This window comes from Clarias gariepinus, chromosome 13, assembly GCF_024256425.1.
Source record: "Clarias gariepinus isolate MV-2021 ecotype Netherlands chromosome 13, CGAR_prim_01v2, whole genome shotgun sequence".
Taxonomy (NCBI): Eukaryota; Metazoa; Chordata; class Actinopteri; order Siluriformes; family Clariidae; genus Clarias; species Clarias gariepinus.
In genome coordinates this window covers 28,348,128-28,372,027 of record NC_071112.1, presented here as the reverse complement: position 1 = coordinate 28,372,027, position 23,900 = coordinate 28,348,128, and the positions used below count along the sequence as shown (strand labels likewise).

The following is a 23,900-nucleotide window of genomic DNA, read 5'->3' as shown; positions in this document are numbered from 1 at the left end:
ATTGACCAGCTCCTCCCGTGTAGTTCTGGGCTGATTCTTCACTATTCTTAGCATTATTGAGATCTTCTGTGGGGCCCCAGTCTGAGGGACATTGACAGTCATCACTAGCCTCCTCCATTTTCTGACAATTGCTCCAGCAGTTGTTCTTTTTTCACCAAGCTGCTTGGCAATTGCCCCGTAGCCCTTTCCAGCTTTGTGAAGGTCTAAAATTTTGTCTCTTGTGTCTTTTGACAGCTCTTTGGAGTTTTAGTAATTTAGTTATTAAATGTCAATGTTCTTTTATCACACGTTTATTATAAATCATTATAATAATTACCCGAATTATAATTCACCATAAAAATTTATTACTTAATTATTACAGATTAAATTAATGAGATTACATGAGTGAACAAGATGAGAGCACATGAACGAGGTTATGTCTGATTTTTGGCCTTCTGATTTAACTGAAAAAATTATTTAAACAAGTGTGTGTATGCGAGTGTGTGCGTGTGTGTCGGATTCACCTTGTAATCACTCAATGGTTCCCTACAGAGCACTCCCGAGTGTGCTGGTGATTAGAAATAAAGAGAGCGTTAGAACGTTAGAGTGTTGAGTCTCAATGGTTCTATAATGAGTGTAGAACTGTGTCATGCTGCTCCACATTCTACAATGGCTTAAAAGTGTGTATAATAGTGCACTATATAGTGCTCATGGAGATGGCAGCGAGGGCTAGAGAGGCAGAGAGATTGTAGTGAGCTTCAGAAAGACAGTAGCGAGGTGCAGAGAGACAGGAATGAGGTTCAGCAAGACAGCGGAAAGGTACAGAAAGACAGCAGCAAGGGTTAAAGAGACAGTAGCAAGGTGCAAACAGACAATGGCAAGGCACAGAGAGATGGAACGAGACAGTAATGAGGCCCAAAGAGACAATGGTGAGGTGCAGCGAGACAGACGTGAGGTTCAGAGAGACAGTGGAGAGATGAAGAGAGACGGGAGTGAGGTTCAAAAGACAGCAGTGAGGTAGAGAGAGACAGGAATAAGGTTCAGCAAGATGCAAAGAGACAGAGACAGTGTGAAGAAAGACAGAAGCAAGGTGCAGAGAGACAGGTTCTGTGAGGAACAGCACACATGCAGGATAAAGCCGTTGATTGAATAGAGAGTAAGGAGAGATGTAGGACACAGAGATGGACATTTCTAGTTTAGATGGAATAATGTGGATTGTGTTGATAAAACACACGCACACACACACACCAGGCACACTGACAGTAAACAGATTTAAAGAATAAACATTTCCTGTATGTAGATGACGCTCCGTATCTCTCTCTCCCTCATCTCGATCAGTATTCCAGGCTCAGCTGGAATGATCGTCCTGAGCGGAACGCCGAAACTCAGCTCTCTGATGGGAAACCAATCTCAGCTGGAATGCTGCAAGCTGATCTCAATGCTGATTTCATTGGAATGACAATGAAATGGACTTAAAATAAATCGAAATGCTGCGTCTGGCTTAAGGGGCACGTTTGTGTCTGTCTGTCTGTTAATCTGTCTGTCTGTTTTTCTGTCTGACTCAATTCAACTTTATATCCCACTGATATGTTTTTCTCACAGTAACTCACAGAACTGATTGTGCGACAGTGTGTGTGTTGTGTCCTAAGTAGTACATATGGTTCTTACTGATGAAGAACTCAAAGAAATGCCAACAAGGCTAGCTAAGGAGACATGGGCGGTGTGTGTGTGTGTGTGTGTGTGTGTGTGTGTGTGTGTGTGTGTGTGTGTGCGCATGCACAAATGTTTTTGGGAGAGGCTAATTTGTGTAAATGTATGCTTCTGTGTTTTGGTGTTTGTTGATGTGGGACGTGTTCCCTTGTTCCTCGTGGATGGTGTAAGGAGTTGAAACGCGTCTGAGGCGGATGTGGATCAATTCCACCCTCAGGTAATGAAGTCATTTAGGGAGCAGATCAATGAGGAACTGATTAAAGGGCCGAATCTGTAGAGCAGGGGCATTACACACACACACACACACACACACACACACACACACACACACACACACACTCTCAGAAATAGGATGAAATTGAATCGATATAGGGAGACATGATTTTTAAAGGAAACAGGATTTGCTGGTTTTGCACTAATTTGGAAAATGAGAAAGAATGTTTTTCTCTGTGTGTGTGTGTGTGTGTGTGTGTGATAAAGAGATGTTATTCCCTGTTTATGAGATTATAAGTAGCGTTTTGTGTGGTTCTGTAAACATTACACAGTTTAAACACTGTATGCGGCGTTGGAGGATGATGATGATGTCATAATGAGTGTTACAGCAGTTGACCAATCAGCAGTGGTTACAGTGGAGTGTGTGACTGTAGTGAGATTTATCTTAACGTGCACTCACTACAGTCACACACTCACTATAATCATTCACACACTTTTGTTGTTTCTTTTATTTATACTTTTTAATGTTTTCACCTTATTTATCTCTCTGTCTGTAATCCTGTCGCACTCTTCCTTGTTCTATTAGATCTCAGTCAGCTTATTACTGATCATTTGACCACGTGTGCACACGCGCTCACACACATGCGCATGAACACACACACACACACACCCCAGCAGGAACCATTACTGAATCACACTGGTGCACTTTTACATCAAAAAGACCTTCGGTTCCTTATTATAGCTCTCTCTCTCCGTCACCATGGAAACGGTGATGGCTGACCAATCAGGTAAGGATTTGGGTCTCTAAGATGATTTATATTAATAAAAGGACAGACGGTGTGTGTGTGTGTGTGTGTGTGTGTGTGTGTGTGTGTGTGTGTGTGTGAGAAAGAGAGAGAGAGAGCAAGGGACTGCCCGTGTGTGTTCTCTCCAGAACAACATGATCCACTTTACATTTTTACTAAAAGTGGAACAGTGAAGAAGAGAAAGCGTGATCTGAGACAGGAACCCAAGGTTGGAACAGAACCCAGAGTCACAGCGCATCTCTGCAGGTCACATGATAATGGTTACTCAAAGTAAGTGATAATGTGGAGCACATGATGAGTGTTCAGCCTGAGGGTGTTCTTAATTACTCATTAAAACCAAAAGGCTTTCCATAAATCAGCTACAGGTCTGCATGCGCTCGTTGTTCAGAAATGACTCACATGCACTGACACACACACACACACACACTGACACAGGACGCATTTATTGAACGTATAGTGAGCCAACCAATCATCGCAGTCCAGAAAGTGACTCTGCAAAAGCTGTAAGTTGGCAGATTTTTTCACCAATTTTGGGGATTTTTTTATTTTATTTAAACCTTGCGCTTGAAAATGTGTCTTGTGTATGTCGTAAAAAAATTAAGAATTGAATTTTGAGGGCTCACCTGAATGTTCTAAACGAGCATTGCTTAATTGCACGTCAGTAATGGTACGGAGGATTTGACAGAGGGTTTAGACGATAATACGAGTGCAGTTATAACAAACAGAACATGGGCAGTGGTGGCTCAGTGGTAGGTTTCTCACCCGGAGAAGGCCCGGGTTCAATGCCCGCCCAACACTCAAACCCCAACCCCTGAGAAATAGGGAGGGTTGCGTCAGATAGGGCATCCGGCGTAAAACCTCCGACCTCATGATGGGAGCAACAAAATGATCAGAACATCTCTCTGTGTGGTGATTTAGTCACAGTAATTCTGTATTACAAAGTCTTATGATAAGCTGAGGACATAAAACACACTACAGATGCCACTCTGGGATCAGTTCCAGGACCCAGAGGATACCAAAAAAAAATCAACAGATGCTCAAGTCCCTTATATAAAGTGAACAGTATTTGTACTGTAAATAACCCCCTCTTGCATCTTTACATCATTTCTAGATTACTTATAATACCTAATACAATCTAAGTGTACTGTAATTAATTGTTGTACTGTATAGTTTAGGGGATAATAACAAGGAAAAAAGTCTCGGTTGGTAGAACCCGGTGTGTGTGGGTGCAGGAAAAGGCTCGGGAAGCAGGAGGAGTTTCTGCTTATGCAGGGTACATGTTTAAAACCTCAACAGAAACTCGCACTTTAAGTTCATACTTCATGGTGTGTGTGTTTGTGTTTGTGCACGTGTACATGTCTTGCAAGCTCTGCATGCTGCATCTCTCTCTCTCTCGTTTTCCGACAGAGACATGTTCAAAGTCAAGTCTTGATAAATGGATTTTCTTATATACTGTATATATTTCCATTCACAGTTGATTAAATGAATGTTTTTTTGTTGATTTGTGTTTTTTTGTCAGAATGAGTGAGGTTTCACCATTTCCTTGGTGGGAATTGTCAGTGTGATCTGGCAACCCCAGGTTAAATTATACATCGCTTGACGTAGTGTAGAATCTGCAGTAAAGGATCAACACTGTGTATCTGAGCGGATGTAAAAGTGAGACGATGCTTTATCAGATTGACAAAGCTAGAAATGTTACAGATCCCATGTCTATAAACATTATTTGACTACAAATTTATTTTCACTTCAATATTTTACATTATTAATGTACATACAAACTCTACATTAACATTTAATTGGTCTCTAATTAAAAAAACAACAATTTGCTGCTGAGTTCGTCTCAAAGCCTGATAAGGGACTATACGAATAAATAATACATGATAACATCCTGTGGTGCTGTAATAATTTACACACACACACACACACACACACACACACACACACACACACACACTGCTGTTGCCGTGGCGATCTAAGCAATATTGGACACATGGGATGACAAACAGTGCAGTGCTGTGGGGAGTGTGTACGTGTGCAGACTTTAAAAGTGTGTGTGACTGTGTTTGTGCGTGTGTGTGTGAAATAAATTGGGCCACATTCTAGTAAGTTCTTATGTTCAGTGTTCAAAAGGCTGAAACTAACATCTAGTGTTCAAGAATTTGAGACAGAACCATGTCTACCATGTTCAACCATGTTCTAAAGTTCTGAATGTGGTGGAGCCTAAACCCGTTACAGTTCATCATAGGTTCTAGTCCCTTTTGTTTCTGCAAGGACTAGAAAGAACATTTAAACACATTTTAAAGAAATACAGTACATTTAAAATTTGCACCTCCTAGCGAAAACTGTGGTTTTGTTCACTCTATAACTCAATAGGTTCTCCTACTGTTTAGTGCAGTGGTGGATTGAGACACAACCGCAGCAGGATTTCGGTAAGATGTGTACAGGACGTGTCGAACAGAAGTATGTGGTTCAAGACACAGCCCAAGTTCCATGAGCACATGTGCACACGCACATATACACACACAAAGACACACACACAGAGACCAGATGGCATGACAACACACACTGAATAATGTGAAACTGTGAATTAAATCAGGACCTGAAAAATATGCACAGGGAGAGAGAGAGAGAGAGAGAGAGAGAGAGAGAGAGAGAGAGACAGACAGACAGACAGGCAGGCAGAGACAGAACTTAGACATACAGAAAGAAGGAGTGTAAGGTTGCCATGGTAACGGCATGTGTGCTGTGGATGGCGTTTTAGGGCACTTGGATGGTGAACAGTAGTGTGTGTGTGTGTGTGTGTGTGTGTGTGTGTGTTATTAAACACCTCTGGAGTCCATTAATAACTGATGAGCACACACTTATTCCTGTAGCACTGTTGCTCATGAAGTAACAGCATGCTATCTAATGGGCTAATTAGCAGTTAGCATGAGTGCTAGAAAGGGTGTCCCGTTAGCGCAGTGGGCGTGTCCACACCTGTCTCAGACTCAAGCCCGAGGTCCGATACCCCGACGGAGAACCCGAGCCATGTGCATTGCAGAAATATGTGAGGTCATACTGCCCCCTGCTGGTGCATTGTCCTTTCCTAGATTGATGATGTGAGCAGAACGTAGTCGTTAATCACAGGTCGCTCGTTAGAGAGGCTTCATCTTCTAGCTCCGCCCATTCCTGCACTTATTAGCATTTGACTTATTATTTCTATCTGTACTGTACTAGTGCCCGTTGCTCTTTGGTGGATTCAGGCGGATCAGTGTGTTAAGGTCAACAGGAAGTGATATCACAGGAACACCGCCATTCCCCTGTTTTGGCTTTCCATAAAGCCAAAACTTTTTCTTTATTTATTGTAAACCTATTAACCCATTTTCACTACCTCGCACAATTAAACCTTCTACTGAATAACAGAAACAACCGAGCACAGATCCACAGTGAACCCCGAGCACACAACCCGAGTTTTAACGTCACATCAGAAGGAAATTAAACCTGATCTGCGGGACTCTGCGGGACAGGACGGCGAGAACATTCTCCTGCAGTTGTGTTCAAAGAGTTTCATACACACACTGGCTTTGTTCTCAAAATCATGACAGCAATCAAATGATGAAAGTAAACCCATGTAACATAATGAGGCCAAACGCACACACACACACATGTTTGTGCTATACAAAACTGGACTGTACTGAAATGTTGCTAACTAATGTTAAACAAACACTGAAATTTCTCTCTCTTTCTTTCTCACACACACACGCGCGCCTTTTTGCATCAGTTTGTACAGAGCCAGATGTGGCATTCATATACTGTCATCAGTGTGTGTGTGTGTGTGTGTGTGTGTGTGTGTGTGCGTGTGTGTGTGTGCGCAATTACAGAGCAATGAGAGGGTACAACACAAAAACAAATTAAAGTAAAAAAATAAGCCTGAGGGGAAACAAGCTGAAAACTTTATACTGACACATCTGTAAATAAACACCAACATGCACAAACAGATGTGCACACAAATGCGCACACATATACACACACACAAACGCACACACATATACACACACAAATACACACATATATACATATATATATACACACATATACACACACACGCAAAAGGGCGAGAGCACAGATGGCAAACCTTATCCACATGGTCATAAAGTCTCAATATTGCAGAGAAAAGCAGGACAGTTTGGTTTAAGTGTTCAGACTGTCAGAGTGTGAAAAGTGGTTAATTGCATAAAATAGTCTTTAAAATAGCTTGATGTTTTTTTTAATTATAATATGATATAATATTTAATGTTTATAAATCTTTACCTTTAAATGTTCATGTAATGGAAACTATGTAACAATGTATCATTCAGTTAGCGTTTGATATGGTTTTTAATTTTTCCCAGTCTAATTGGGGCAGTAGTGGTTAAGCATCGCTTGCAGGTAACATATGTTTTTCACCTGATGCTTAGTATCAAGCTTATTTATTGTTTTTATGTAGCCGGAGAGATTAATAAAGATATCTCTAAAGAAAACGTAAAAACAAAATACCTAAAGAGTTAAATCAAGTATCTGCATCATAGGGTTTATATACTGTAGGTCTGATTATTTTATTGTTTCAGCTCATATTATATAAAGAGAAGACAAACTGATAAATTTTACACATTGTACAAATTACAACTGCATTATATAACAATAATACACAGAAGAAAAAGAAGAGCAGACTGACCCTTGCAAGAAGACTCATGGCATCCAGACCATTCGGCAGCTGAGAAATATCAAAATCCAGATAGGACTTTAACACGGAGCAGAGCTGAGCCAGACCTTCTCTCTTCTCCTCACTCATCTCCTCCAGATCTGTGACCGCACACACACACACAGCTGTCAGTTGCCTTTACTGGACTGTAAAGTTCTCACTAATCTATAAAATATTGTTAATACAGATTGTACAACCTGTCATATACTCCTGACAATTTTATAATCGTCAGTAGAGTATAACAGATTATAACACTGTCCGTTGTCTATAACCGATCGTAAAGCTGTCAGTAGTCTGTAACGTTGTCTATAATGTATAACACATTGTAAAGTTGTAAGTAGTACAGTATATAATAGACTATAAAGTTGTCAGTAGTCCATAACAGGTTGCAAAGTTGTGTGTACTGTATAACATATTGTAAAGTTGTGAGTAGTATATAAGATCTAAGGTCTATAACATAATGCAATGTTGCCAGTAGAATAGATTGTAATGTTGTCCGTAGTCCATAATAGATAGTAAAGGTGGCAGCAGTCTATAACAATGTAATGTTATCAGTAGTGTATAATAGATTGTATTGTTGTCAGTAGTTTATAATAGATTGTAAAGGTGTCAAGAGTCTATAACAGACGGTAAAGTTGTCAGTAGTGTATAACATTGTAAAGTTGTCAGGAGGGTGTAACAGATGTCAGTACTGTACATTAGATTGTAATGTCAGTAGTGTATAATAGATTGTAAAGGTGGCAGTAGTCTATAACATAATGTAACATTGCCAGTAATGTTGTCAGTAGTGTATAATAGATTGTAAAGGTGGCAGTAGTCTATAACAATAAAATGTCAGTAGTGTATATTAGATTGTATTGTTGTCAGTAGTCTATAATAGATTGTAAAGGTGGCAAGAGTCTATAACGTAATGTAATGTCGTCAGTAATGTTGTCAGTAGTGTATAATAGATTGTATTGTTGTCAGTAGTCTATAATAGATTGTAAAGGTGGCAAGAGTCTATAACAGACCGTAAAGTTGTCAGTAGTGGATAACATTGTAAAGTTGTCAGCAGAGTGCAACAGATGGTATATGTGTCAGTATTGTACATTACATTGTAATGTCAGTAGTGTATAATGAATTAAAATGTTGTGAGTAGTCTATGATAGATTGTAAAGGTGGCGGTAGTCTATAACATAATGGAATGTTGCCAGTAGTTTATAACAGATTGTAAAGGTGGCAGCAGTCTATAACAGACGGTAAAGTTGTCAGCAAGGTGTAACAGATGTCAGTATTGTACATCAGATTGTAATGTCAGTAGTGTATAATAGATTGTAATGTTGTCAGTAGTGTGTAATAGATTGTAAATGTAGCAGTAGTCCATAACATAATGCTGTCAATAGTCTATAATAGAGTGTAATGATGTCAGTAGTCTATAATAGATTGTAAAAGGGCAGTCCTTAACATATGGTTGCCAGTAAAAGATTGTAAAGATGTCAGTATTGCACATCAGATTGCAATGTCAGTAGTATATAATAGATTCTAAATGTGTCAATAATGTATAAAATATTGTAATATTGTCAGTAATATATCACAGATTGTGAAGAGAATGTGCCATACGTGATTGATGTTGAGTTATAGAGTAAAGCTCCTGCGAGTCTGCTGCAGGATCACTGAGCTGCACAAACATAATTAACATCACATCATTATTTATAGCACAACATAACAATATCATCACATCTCTACAGAAAACATGCTGGCAGAGTCACACACACTTTCATTCTATCTAGTGAATCGTACAATGTTGTGGTGCTGATAGCAGCTCGGGCTTTTGAGATAAAACTCACCAGTTTAAAGATGATTCTGGCTGTAAGTCGAACTGAGTCAGTGGGAACTCTCGGGTGCACATGCCTGAGACGTTCACATTCTCTTTTATGTTCAGGCCATGCCCGTTTCTGCAAGGGAAGAGATAAACAGTATGAAAAGCAGGGAAGTTATGGTGGGATTTAGACGGGTTTGGATGGAGGTTGGAGCTGAATGAAGTCAGACTGGCAGGTCTTCCACTGCAATGAGTTGTCTTCCTTTATTTGTCTGACGAATTTACAGTACGTTTTATTGATTTAAAGATTGAAGAGGTCTACTTCCAGTTAATAACATCCACATTCTGATAAGAGAAGGTGGTTTTAAAAAGGAATGAAAGTCCAAACTGAATAATGAGAAGTGTAAATCAGACTCTTACCTGACACTGAACGCTGCAGTAGCGAGAACTCTTACACTGAGAACATCTCAATAAACTCTTATCCCTACGGAGAGACAGACAGAGAGGAACTTTAATGGTAAAGATGTATGTGCAAGAATGAGATATTTCACATACATTGTACATACACAGTTTATTAACAGAGGACAACATGCAATTTGCACATCTGGAACTTTGCACATTGTTCTGCTCATGACTGGACATTGCTTTTAAATTTTTATTATATTTTATTACTTGGACATAGTTTAATTTTTTACAGCTAAAGGTTTTCTATATTTGTAAATTTTTTATTATTATACTTTTATTTCATATTCTTTATTTGAATGTTTTCTTTTTCATACCTAATTGTCCTTTTATTATCATATTTCCTATTTCTTATTCTTTGAGTACTCTATTTACTTTTTACATTTTCAGGTCATGGGCAGTTTTAAAAGCATTTTACTGCATGTCATACTGTGTAGGCCTGTGTATATGACAAATAAAATTTGAAAGAATTAACGTTAAATTAACGTTACCAAAGCTATCAGTTAGAACACAACCAAGGCGAAATGCCAATCCTGACTCTATGTTCTACTGAAAGACTGGACCGATACGTTACACTGACATATTTGTGTTTGCACTCCAATGCTGACCTTTCAAGTTTCGCGCACACACAGACAAAAACACTGAGTAACACGTTCCAGCGACTCTACTGTCAATGTAGATCCTCTACAAAAATCCCAGAAAATCTTGTTTGGAAAAAGTGCAAGACACTCACACTCCTGCACATGCACACCCACCCACACATACACACACACATATATATATACACAGAGCTGCAGGCGTGTAATTTATGGATGGTGTGGAGGATTGGTCGTTTCCTTCAGGACCCACACTGATGGCTTTCCCGTTCAGAGAAAAGAAAGAAACGCAGCTCGGCACTAAACCATCTGGAGAGGAGCGAATGAGTAGGCCGGGCTGGAAATAAAATCCATGACCCGCTCCATTTCAAATGTTTTATCACACATAAGACACACTCACCACATCTAGATTTATTTCATTCAGCACAAGTGACCCTCATCCAATCATCATCATCTGTAAAAAGAATGATTACATGAGGAACGATACAGAACAGCGAGTGGTCTGAGCGGACGCACGGCACTAAAAAGTGACCGCCTCAAACGATTATACTTTTAAATAAAGAACTAAATTCACGTCTCAATAACTGATCACAGCTCAATAGATTTAGTGTGTGAGTGTGTGTGTGTGTGCTAACATTTCGTTCACATGAGCTCGTGACAGCATGTTGATTGTTAATTGTCAACACAGAGCTGGGATCTCAGTGACATCTAAAGTTAAATGTTGATTCTATGCAAGTGATGCATGATGCTGTAAAGTGATTAATACAAATTAATTATCTGGTACAAGTACATAGCTCATACAGTAATTGTGGATTTCTGAATTTTCTGCTTTGGGGGGGGGGGGGGGGTCTATTGTTAAAAACGCTGAACAAATAAAACTGAACTGAAGAGTTCGTCAAGTTCGTTAAGAGCCGTAAATCTTGCATGAGCTGTATAATTTATAATCCGTGTTCGATACCTGATAAAGCTCTCAGTCTTATAAGAGAAAAAGCAGCATATGTTGGAGCTCCGTGAGCACAAAGACCAGTTTGTTTTAAAGGCAAGTTTTAGGAACATAAATTAAAGACCAGCGATGATTTATGAGCTGCTAGACTTTTGCCCTTTGCCTTCCTGCACACGTGAATAAAGAGACTGTCTTTTCTCCATCTGCTTCGCCATCAGTCCTGCTTCACACTAATCACTCCTGATTAATTATTAAAAACCAGGCTAGAGCTCGGCGATGTGCTGCTCAGTCAGTGTGTTCTTAAAGAAACTGGATTTTTATAAAGAGTGAGTTACTGAGGCAGTGCTGAAATCAACATAAAAATAATAACTGGGGTGTACAGATAAACCATGAGTAAATTACCATGAGTGTTTACATGAAAAAAGTTCCTGGTGGTCAGTGTCGTTTACGGAGCTCCTCCTTACAGCTCTACATTCAGATTATTAACACAACAGAGGCTGGCAGATTTTTCGTTAGTGGAAAAATCAGTAATGGGGCTTTTAATGAAGTCCAGACCCAACTTTAAACACAAACATGAAAAAATAAGCAAGGACAGAATCACGTGTAGCTCCACATGCATAACTCTCACATAAGTGAACAGTGTTTAGAACTGGAGGTCTTCATCGTCTAAAAATAATTCTTGTGACTCTGCCTATTATCATACCTCCATGTGTGAAAACCTGCTTCTTGAAATAAAGGCTTTAACCAAGTGAACAAATCAAAGCACTAAATCGTGGCGTTTCTTGATCGGGATAAATTATCATATTAATATCAGGTTCGGAGGAACAGTTCGCTAAACTCGGATCAGGTGCTGCTAAAGAACAAGACCTGTAGATAAATGTTAAGTGATGATACGCGCTATGAATTAAAAATGTTATGGAATCATTTGATTAAATCTTAATCTGGCTGAATTCTGAAGATGAAAAGTCAAAATGTGCCCTGAAAACATACTTAAACCGAGAGAGAGAGAGAGAGAGAGAGAGAGAGAGAGAGAGAGAGAGAGAAGAGAAATGTGATTGAAGTAAAACATGGCTCTGATGAGAAGACTGCAATGTTTTATTGATGAGTTACACTTTATTCCCCCCGGAGTGACAGACTGTAACACGACTGCAGATCTCACCACCTTGTTAAGTCTGTAAAAGAGCTACAGCAACAAGATACAGCTGCAAGTGTAGAAGTATGAGCTTCCACAGTGAAATTGTTAATATAAAAAGGTGTTCAAGTCAACCCTTGTTTTTACGGGCTAAAAGAGCACAAACTCACTTTATTTCTTTATATAATCCCCAGATACACGAATGCACTTTATTTTACTTTATTTTACATTATTTTACATTATTTTACATTATTTTACTTAGTGCTTGGATAGTGCATCAAGGTAGAAAGTTCTTTCAATTTATTGAAGCCACAATCCGATTTGCCTGCTTCATATTGTTTGAAACGCTGGCCTCCCAGGAACTCATTTAATAACCCAAACATCCAGAAATGGCCGGGAGCAAGGTCAGGGCTGTACGGGTGTTGTGGTAATAATGCGCAGCCGAGATCCTGTAATGTGCAAGTGTTGTTGGTGAATGATTGTGTGTACAGGTCGCACAGACAGATGCGTCCCTTTCGCAAGCTGGGAACCAGTCATCAGCGAATTTTTAAAGGATCAGGTATTTCACTCGCTGAATGTTGACTCACCTGAATCACCTCGAGCAGATTCTTCATTAAGGGACGTACAGCCTTTGCACTATTCACGTTTTACATTGAATTTTATCAAAGTCCCAGCTTGAGTTGAACGCCCCTTGTACGTGACCAGAGAAATCAACTGATACTAATCAACTGCCTCGATAAAAATAAAAGTGCGAAACATTATCTTGACTAGCGTCACCACCTTATAACAGGCCAACACTACGAAAGAGGAAGACGTCGAAGGAGATCTCAAGTAATGATAATTACTTGAGATTGTGAAATTATTGTAAACCAAAAGGGTGCACTGGATCAAATGCTATTCTGTGTGCTGCTGAATAATGAGGGTGGGAATTTAAACCGTGTCGTGGTAACAAACACCTGCTTTGAGTTTTCACTTTTGAAAAATCTGGCAACCCCGATAGTCACAACAAAGTGTTCCGTGGAGACGCCTTATGGACAATCATCATTATGTTTGTGATACATAAAAGACGATCAAAGTCTCTAACGTTCTCTGATGATTGTGATTGGTATCCCGGCGAGACTCGTTAAGGGTGTGACGTCATGACAACGAGATTAAAGACAGCAGGGGAGCGTGCTGTACTGTACTGGATTTATTGTTGCTGGATTTATTCTGAGGTCAATGTCAGGTCAGGCCATTAAATCTCACCAAATACTTACAATGTATACTACCCATAATGCACTGTGTGGATTAAGTGATAATGATAATGGCGTTTGTGAGCCACGCCCTTTTTTACACTAATGCTAATGAAGAGTATTGGTAGTATTCACACGCGTTCACTTCACCTCCTGTTTAATTAAATATCCTCTGTTTTGCTAAGCTAATTTGTTCACATATTGGGTTGCATTACTACTTACACACATACACACGTGCACACACACACACACACACACACACCAGCCTCAGGGGACTTCACAAACAAATTTTAATTCAACTCTGTTTACTCTTAATTGGATTTGTGTGTGTGTGTGTGTGTTCTTGTGTACATGACATGTTTTAAAACAAGATACTACAAGTAATTTTATGTAAATAAAACACAAACACCAGTTTAAGTACCAACACAGCAGTGTGAGGATTAACCATGGCACACCATCTCACACACACACACACACACTAATTAACATCCTGCACGTATGTGTGTGTGGAAAAAAGTGTGAGTGAGAAACCAACAAATTTAAATAAATACATACACTGCTGGACTCTGTATATAATTAGCTGCAAAAAAATCTTTCAGAATGAATTAGCATTATTTTGCTAAAAATGCTAGTTTGTCATGTACAAAAAGGGTATGAATGCTAGCTGTGATCGTAGCCCAGGCGAGCTATCATAAACTAATGTTATTAAGCTAACTGTGTGTGTACATAAGCTAAGATTCTTGAAAAAAATGATGTTAAAAAGATGTTAAGCTAAACTCACAGCACACTATAAATAATGACAGTGACAGCAATAATGAGTGACGTCATGGACGCTTCAAAATACTGATACTAGCTCGATGCATGAGACCTACAGCTGGCTACATTAAACCTACAGCTGGCTACATCATATGTACAGCTTGCAACAATCAGACCTACTGCTGAGTACATCAGACCTACAGATCGCTAGATCAGACGCATAGCTCACCGCATCAGACGGATAGCTTGCCACCTAAAGCTAAAGACCACTACAACAGACCTACAGCTTGTTACATCAGGCAGACAGCTATTAACATCAGGCGGACAGCTCGTCACATTGGAAGGACAGCTTGCTACATCGGACCACCACTCACGACATCAGACAGACAGGTCCCGACATCAGACGAACAGGTCACAACATCAGACGGACAGCTTGATACCCCAGACCTAGAGACCGCTACAACAGCCCTACAGCTCGTGAGATCAGACGGGCAGCTCGTGACATCAGACGGACAGGTCGTGACATTGAGAGGACAGCTTGCTACATCAGACCTAAAGCTTGTGACATCAGACGAACAGCTAGCGACATCAGACGGACAGCCCGTGACATCGGAAGGACAGCTTGCTACATCAGACCCACAGCTTGTGACATCAGACGGACAGCTCATGACATCAGACAGACAGCTAGCGACATCAGACGGCAAATAGCGACATCAGCGGCAAATAGCGACATCAGACGGACAGTTAGCTACATCAGACGGACAGTTAGCTACATCAGACAGCAAATAGCTACATCAGCTACATCCGTCTGATGTCATGAGCTGTCCGTCTGATGTCATGAGCTGTAGGTCTGATGTCACGAGCTGTAGGTCTGATGTAGCAAGCTGTCCTTTCAATGTCATGAGCTGTCCGCCTGATGTCATGAGCTGTAGGTCTGATGTAGCTATTTGCCATCGATGTAGCTAGCTGTTTATCTGATGTCACGAGCTGTCCATCTGATGTCGCTATTTGCCGTCTGATGTCGCTAGCTGTCTGTGTGATGTCACGAACTGTAGGTCTGATGTAGCAAGCTGTCCTTCTAATGTCATGAGCTGTTCGTCTGATGTCGCTAGCTGTCCGTCTGATGTCATGAGCTGTTCGTCTGATGTAGCTATTTGCCCTCTGATGTAGCTAACTGTCTGTCTCATGTCACGAGCAGTCTGTCTGATGTCGCTAGCTGTCCGTCTGATGTCACAAGCTGTCCGTCTGATGTCACAAGCTGTCCGTCTGGACAGCTAGCGACATTAGACAGACTGCTCGCAACATCAGACGGACAGCTTGTGACATGAGACAGACAGTTAGCTACATCAGAGGGCAAATAGCTACATCAGACGAACAGCTCATGACATCAGACGGACAGCTAGCGACATCAGACGAACAGCTCATGACATTAGAAGGACAGCTTGCTACATCAGACCTACAGTTCGTGACATCACACAGACAGCTAGCGACATCAGACGGCAAATAGCGACATCAGATGGACAGCTCGTGACATCAGATAAACAGCTAGCTACATCAGACGGACAGTTAGCGACATCAGACGGACAGTTAGCGACATCAGACGGACAGTTAGCTACATCAGACAGACAGTTAGCTACATCAGACAGCAAATAGCTACATCAGACGAACAGCTCATGACATTAGAAGGACAGCTAGCGACATCGTCTCATGTCGCGAGCAGTCCGTCTGATGTCGCGAGCAGTCCGTCTGATGTCACAAGCTGTCCGTCTGGACAGCTAGCGACATCAGACAGACTGCTCGCAACATCAGACGGACAGCTTGTGACATGAGACGGACAGTTAGCTACATCAGAGGGCAAATAGCTACATCAGACGAACAGCTCATGACATCAGACGGACAGCTAGCGACATCAGACGAACAGCTCATGACATTAGAAGGACAGCTTGCTACATCAGACCTACAGTTCGTGACATCACACAGACAGCTAGCGACATCAGACGGCAAATAGCGACATCAGATGGACAGCTCGTGACATCAGATAAACAGCTAGCTACATCGATGGCAAATAGCTACATCAGACCTACAGCTCATGACATCAGGCGGACAGCTCATGACATTGAAAGGACAGCTTGCTACATCAGACCTACAGCTCGTGACATCAGACGGACAGCTAGCGACATCAGACGAACAGCTAGGGACATGAGACGGACAGTTAGCTACATCAGACGGCAAATAGCTACATCAGACAAACAGCTCATGACATCAGACGGACAGCTAGCGACATCAGACGGACAGCTAGCGACATCAGACGAACAGCTCATGACATTAGAAGGACAGCTTGCTACGTCAGACCTACAGTTTGTGACATCAGACAAACAGCTAGCAACATCAGACGGCAAATAGCGACATTAGATGGACAGCTCGTGACATCAGATGAACAGCTAGCTACATCGATGGCAAATAGCTACATCAGACCTACAGCTCGTGACATCAGACGGACAGCTCATGACATTGGAAGGACAGCTTGCTACATTAGACCTACAGCGCGTGACATCAGACGGACAGCTAGCGACATCAGACGAACAGCTAGGGACATCAGACGGCAAATAGCAACATCTGACAGACAGCTTGCGCCATCAGACAGATAGCTCGCGACATAAGATGGACAGCTTGCAACTTTGCAATTACAGCTCACATCATCAGACCTACAGCTCATGACATTATATGGACAGCTCGCTCAATTACATGTACACCATAAATGCAGATAAAAACATTATTTATGTAATAATGCAGTCATTGTTGAGTGCTGAATGCTGGCCGTTAATCTGTGACGCTAATCACCTCAGGGCTCAGTCAGGAGTGTTACTGTGATTATTCACTCCTCTGCATGTCGATTATATCAGTGTGAGCTCCTCACCAGCTCCATTAAACGAGTGTGTAGATCAATATTAACCTCACTGAGCTCATAAAAGACAATGTGTGTGTCTATATATGTGGGTGTTGGACTGCATGAGTTTAATCGATCTCATTGTCACACTTGGGCTGCTCGAATCTAAAACATGCAAAACAATGCAGGGTTGCCAGATGCTGCAGAAAATGCACAGGGGGCCCGAAACACAAAATCAGGAGAGTCTACTCACAAGGAACAGAAAACCTAGTGTTGTACTAATCTCCTGTCTTTCGTTTGTTCTTATTTCAATCTTTTCTTTTCCATCGTTTTTTGTGATGATTTGCTTATTATTCACACACATTCATCCTTCAGCTTTATATTGGAAGGAAGAGCAGTGTTACTGTAGGGTTCTGTATAAAACTCACACACACACACCGGTTCTCTCTAATTACGTCATTTTGTTTATTTATTCTTTTTTTGCCATAAATCCTGCTCCACAGATCAAACACACGCCCTTCATCCTGCCTCAAATTAGCTCCAGTCCAGGGATTAAAGCCGGCTAGAAACCAAATCAGACGTGTCACGGTAAAAAAAAAAAAAAAAAAAAGTCACGCAGAGGAGCTGAAGAAGGGCCGAGACTCACTAATCCTGAAAATGAGAAAGCTGCTGAGGCATGACGGAGTTCCAACACAAACGACTAATGATCCCCTCCCGTCAGTGCGACGTGTAGCGAGCGGGATTCATTACACACAGATCTGAGCTCGAGACACGGACACACTACACTCTACACTCCCTCAAAGTAACCCTTCAACCATAACTGCTTCCCCAACAGAGAACCAAAGATGAGAACAGGATCCTAATGTTAATAAAGTGATAAATGCTGTTTAGAAAACGAAAGACTTTGTAGGGTCAGGAAAAAACATAACAAAAAAACTTAAATTACATACTTAACATCCAAAATGTTAAAAAAATGCTCACTGCTTCTTTAATTTCTTTAGGGCTTATTTCTGAGCCAGAAAACTGCAGCTTTAAACTTAAGATTGTATCAGGTCTGATGCAGAAAATCATCATGATTTGTAGAGATGGGAAAAAATTGATTCAGTTATAAATTGCCCTGACTGCAAAATTGATTTTTTTTAAAACTATTTTTACATTTATAATAGAGAAGAACCGGTCGATAGGGCAGTCAGCAGAACTGGCTGGGTTTTTATTTTGATTGGTCATGCCTGGTGAAAAGCTGATCAGCCTCAGATATAACCAATTCTATAACGATTACAGAAGCTCCTGATTGGCACAACAGAAACTCATTTTTATGGCGTTACGGTATCAAACATCATGCTTGTTAAAAGAGTCTGATCTGCCTTTTTACTTGTGTGTGTGAATTTGTCTTAAACCCACTCATTTTACACACGCTTACATCAGTCCCAAAACACCACGAGCGCTAATTAGTAGTGTGTTAGAAGCCCCATGTACCGCCGTTAGAAGCCGTACACGCCCACATGCTCAACCCGCGCGCTCACTGTCACTGTTAAGTTTTGACTTTGAAGGCATTTGAGGAGGTAAAACGACGCTATTTCTTTATAATCCTACAGGTTTATAGTTATTGTTAATCCTGTAAAGTTTGCTTAGAAATAATAATTATAGCGGATGACAGATCTGTGCTGCTCAGTTAAATTTTAGTTCGTATTGTAAATTCGTGAGACGATTTTATCGCGATATCGCAATTTTAATCAAATCGGCACCGAGGTATCGTGATAATATCGTATCAGGTGGTGACTGGTGATTCCTATCCCTAAGGATTTGTGAACAAAATTAGGACTACTTGACCTGACTTGAATGATCACCAAAAGATTCCACATGAAGTAGAGACCTGAACTCCGGTCTCGAACCTGGGTCTGAATCAGTACATGCACATTTTATAGCGAACCTTTTTCCGTCTACATTTCATCTCGAGGACTGCGTTCAGGGATTAAGCCGTGCCTGCAGAAATGTTTGTGAATAAAAGATCTGTGTTGTAGACACTCTCCATGAGATGGGATCTGGGAAATCTCACAGCGCTCACAAGAACATGCCAGTTAGCAAAACAAATAAAAAACAAACCTATTAGCTTTACAGCTACAATAACCAGGAATAAAATTCATTTTTAATTTTTAAAACTAAATTAAGATTTCTCTCTCGGGTGTGTGTGTGAGGGAAAGAGATAATGACCATTTTGATTGAATGCTACAATATTCTAATATGTTTAGATTATGAAACTAGTGTAATAATATTGGCGCCAAGGCTTGATTTTAACGCGGATTTATTCATCCTGGAGTTAAGCCAAGTGCCGTTATCCATCTTCGGTCCACACGTTAAAGGTTAAAAAGTGCAGCAAAAGAAGAATGCTGATCGACTGGACGCCCTGAACCCAATTAACTGGAGCACAACGCGAGGACTGGAGTCAGCGGTGAGATGGTGGAATTGGCTTTCAGGGTTCAGGGGGGCGTCGGAGGAGCGCGCTTAAGCCTCGACCGTGAAGAAGGAAACAGATCGATGATGATAAACAGCGAGGAGAGAGGAGACGAGTGAGGACATAGACCTGCTACTAACAAGTGGCGCAAGGTCATAACAGGAAAAGAAATGCAGCTAAAGGAGTGTAGGATAGATAACGGCTCGAGGAAACAGGAGAAGGCTGTGAACGTTTAACCTTACTTACAAAATTTATTATGAATCCTTAATTACAGGAAACGACGCCAGGATATAAACTCATTACCACGGCGTTATGATTATTAAATCCTTTATTATTTAATCACCTAATCCTAATTCAAAAAATAATTACTCTCCGAATCAGGAGTAATAAAAACCTTTGACAAGCTTTAACACACCAGGATGACTATACAAATAAACAAATACACACCAAAGACACAAAGCTGACCCATAACCTCGCCACACAAGAGGCACGAAAATAACACGAGGCAGTAACAAGTCGTAATGACCTCGTTAAACTCCTTTTTATATACTATTTTAAAATTTTGTGTATGAGGTGATAAAGTTAACCTGAAAGCAGGACGTGTGTGTGTGTGTTGTGGCTCCTCTTTATGCATGTTCAAGTTCCTTACGAATTTATAACACCATAAAACTGCAATTAAACAGATTGTTAATTAAAAATCATCCTGAACAATACTGAGGCCTGGAACCGTGGTGTAGCTCAGGATGTGAAACTGTAGCGGTGTGTTTTGTGTCACTAGGATGGCGATGTCTCTGTACAGCTCTGGAAATACGATATACAATACACAACATACAACATACAAAATCAAGTCTGCTGGCTATAAAATCACTGATGAGGGAAAAAAAAATCAACAGTTTTATGGTTATGTTGTTAGCACAGTAACGGTGAGTTAAAGAGTTTAAAGCTTAAAGTTAATGATAATTGTGAATATTGATAGCTGATAAAGCCGGAGTAAAAGGTTATTGCATTATTGATGTTTTCTGTCGAAGCTCTAAGCCAAAGTCCATCATCACTGTGAAGGGCAATTTCTCTTCACACGCTGAAACGACCGTGCGTCCGATTCCTGCTCAACACATCCGATTCCTCCTCTATACGTCCGATTCGTACTCTAAGTGTGTGATTTCCCCTCTGCGTGTCCTGATTCCTGCACTCTCGCGTCCTCACGTCTGCCCAGACACTGTTCAGAGTGTTCTCTTGCTTTTTAATGTTTGTACAGTACTCTTTAAACAATTTCATATCAAAGTCCTTTAATTGCTTTTTATAATGTTTTACAATGTTTTCCAGTCTTACTAGCTGATTCGTTTTTTAACAAATAAATACACAATGTGTGTGTGTGTGTACCCACTTGTGCCAGTAGTGTGAACAGGACCGCGAACAGTGTTAACGTCCTACTGAACTGATCTTAAAAATAAACTGAATAATAGCTTGGATTCATCATAGAGTTACACGCTTACAGGTCACAAAGTTCACACACAAAATACACACACAAACTAAACATGTAACAAGTGTGCAGACGATAAAATCTAACAACATTTGGAACTGATTGTTGCTGAACAGAGATGTGTTTAAGTTTTTCACAGTGAGGAGTGAAACCAGCGCAGCTGAGGAAATGTGACTGTCAGGAACCAGCATTTATGTGAGTTATGATGTCTTTAATACATTACACTCACACACATACTGTACACACACACATACACACACAGAGAACAAGACAAATAATATTAAGGAACATTTCTGAACCGATCTTATTGTAGGATTACGGAGACGAGAGTCTGAGATCAGCCGAGGTAACGTCCACATCTCCTCAACACTTAGTATAAGCCCTGAATCTGACCCCTGACCTCTAACACCCTAAACCTGCGTGCGTCTAGCGTACAGTTACGAGGCTGTACGAGGTCCACAGAAGGACCTTTTGTGACAAACAAACATGAGACTTCAAGGTCAGAGTGAGAGAAAGTCAAGGACAAGTGTGAGGAGATCAGAGAGAGAGAGAAAGAGAGAGAGAGAGAGAGAGAGATCGTCACAAACGGGTGTGAGGAGAGTGGTGACATAACTAAATACACACACACAAAACTACTAGCTTTGACTTTTGTGTGTGTGTGTATGTGTGTGTGTGTTTATGCTTTAAGCGACTGTCTGGTTTAAACTCTTTAAACTCCACACACTCATTAGAGCTCATTACGAATAAACCAAAAGGGAACGACCCGTAATTACACCCCACTTTGATCTCACACTCACTTCCTCTAAAACAGATCTACACACACACACACACACACACACACACACACACACACACACACACACAGAGCACTTCAGCTTTACTACAAAAAATAATCATTATAATCTGTGTGTGTGACTATAAAATAATCCCGAGGAGAGTGAGGTATGAAAATTCTCACAGCTTTCTGATTGATTTTGTTTCCAGTTTTCTTTAAACTCCAGATCACTCAGTAACTCAGCCTCAGCACCTCTGATCTTCCTTTGGGGCATTTCCTGTCACTCGGGGCATTTCCTGTCCTGCAGCAACAGGCACCAACATTGGCACCTCTATTCCCCAAGTCAGTGAGTTATTAAGGCACAAAGCAGAATTTGACGGTAAGGTCAACCACCGGATTAAATATTGGATGCCAACTATCATAAAACAAGAAGAAGAAACCATCTAAATGTCTCATTGTAAACATAGCCCCGCCCACTTCCTAATAAAAAGCCCTCAAAATGTGTTAAACCTTCACAAAAGCCACACCCACTTCAGACTTCATTCCACTCGTGGTTGGTGGGTTTCCTCCTGGTACCCCGGTTTCCTTTCAAAGTCCAAAGACATGCAGGTTCGGCTATTTGGCGATCCCAAGTTCTTTATAGTGTGTGTGTGTGTGTGTGTGTGTGTGTGTGTGTGTGTGTGCGCTCTGTGATGGATTGCACCTCGTCCAGGGTGTACCCCGCCTCGTGCCCTAAGTCTCTTGGAATAGGATTCAGCCCACACACACAGACCCTGAATACAGGATAAAGAGCTATTGGGGATGAATGAGTGTAATCAGTGCCCCACCCACTAGGTACCTTAGACCCTCCCATTTCATAACTCAAACCCCTCCTATTTCATAAATCAAACACCTCCCACTCTATTACCCAAACCCCTCCCACTCTATTGCCCAAAGCCCACCCATTTCATAACTCAAACCCCTCCTACTCTATTACCCAAACCCCTCCCATTTCATAACTCAAACCCCTCCCATTTTATAACTCAAACCCCTCCCATTTTATATCTCAAGCCCCACCCACTTTATAACTCAAATCTCTCCCGTTTCATAACTCAAACCCCTCCCATTTCATAACTCAAACCACTCCCATTTCATAACTCAAACTCCTCCCATTTCATAATTCAAACCCCTCCCATTTCATAACTTAAACCCCTCCCATTTCATAACTCAAACCCCTCCCACTCTATTACCCAAACCCCTCCCATTTCATAACTCAAACCCCTCCCATTTCATAACTCAAACTCCTCCCACTCTATAACCCAAACTCCTCCCACTCTATAACCCAAACCCCTCCAACTCTATAACGCAAACCCCTCCCACTATAACCCAAACCCCTCCCATTTCATAACCACTATCCCTGTCACATTCTTGCAAACTGAATGAATAAATAAAGAGCCACAGCGCCCCCTGGTGTCTCCCTGTAAAATCACATCTAACACACTGAGCATCACTTTTACAGTACAGTATTATACTCTCTCTCTCTCTACAGTATTTGACACTCACTCTACTCAGGTCAGTAATCAGGGCAGGGGAGGGTGAGTGTTTGAATTTTTACACCCTGTGTAGTGCAGTAGTGAACAGGTTGGTGTTTGGGACGAAGCCGATAAGCCTCTGTAATCAGTCCTCAGTCTGATTTCCTATTAAACTGTTTATTTTATTAAAACTCCAGTTAAATCATCCATCCATCCATATAATTAAATAAAACACACCCTGTGATACACTCACCTGCACAGGCAGGTCTGGCAGGTAGATTTTAAAAACCTTTCGGCCACACAGAAAGCGAACGGCTCTGAGGAGTAAACCAGGTGCCCGGGTTTCAGTTCAGCCAGAGCCCGTAATCCGTTTCCTCTCCCCGGACTGACAAACCGCTCCACTTCACTCCACACTTTACTCCTCACTGACACGGAGCTCGCCATTTTC

At 41.0% G+C, this 23,900-nt stretch overlaps 1 protein-coding gene across 1 annotated transcript in view; it reads right to left on the bottom strand.

The window, feature by feature from the left end:
• Positions 1-23,896, bottom strand: part of smyd3 (SET and MYND domain containing 3) — a 37,301-nt gene extending 13,405 nt beyond the window's left edge. The window contains exons 1-5 of the mRNA XM_053510118.1: positions 23,706-23,896; positions 9,647-9,710; positions 9,255-9,362; positions 9,028-9,085; positions 7,402-7,529 (exon numbers count right to left, since the gene is read on the bottom strand). Coding sequence (XP_053366093.1) covers positions 7,402-7,529; positions 9,028-9,085; positions 9,255-9,362; positions 9,647-9,710; positions 23,706-23,896 — 549 coding nt within the window. The remainder of the gene's footprint in view (positions 1-7,401; positions 7,530-9,027; positions 9,086-9,254; positions 9,363-9,646; positions 9,711-23,705) is intronic.
• Between the last annotated feature and the right edge of the window lie 4 nt (positions 23,897-23,900).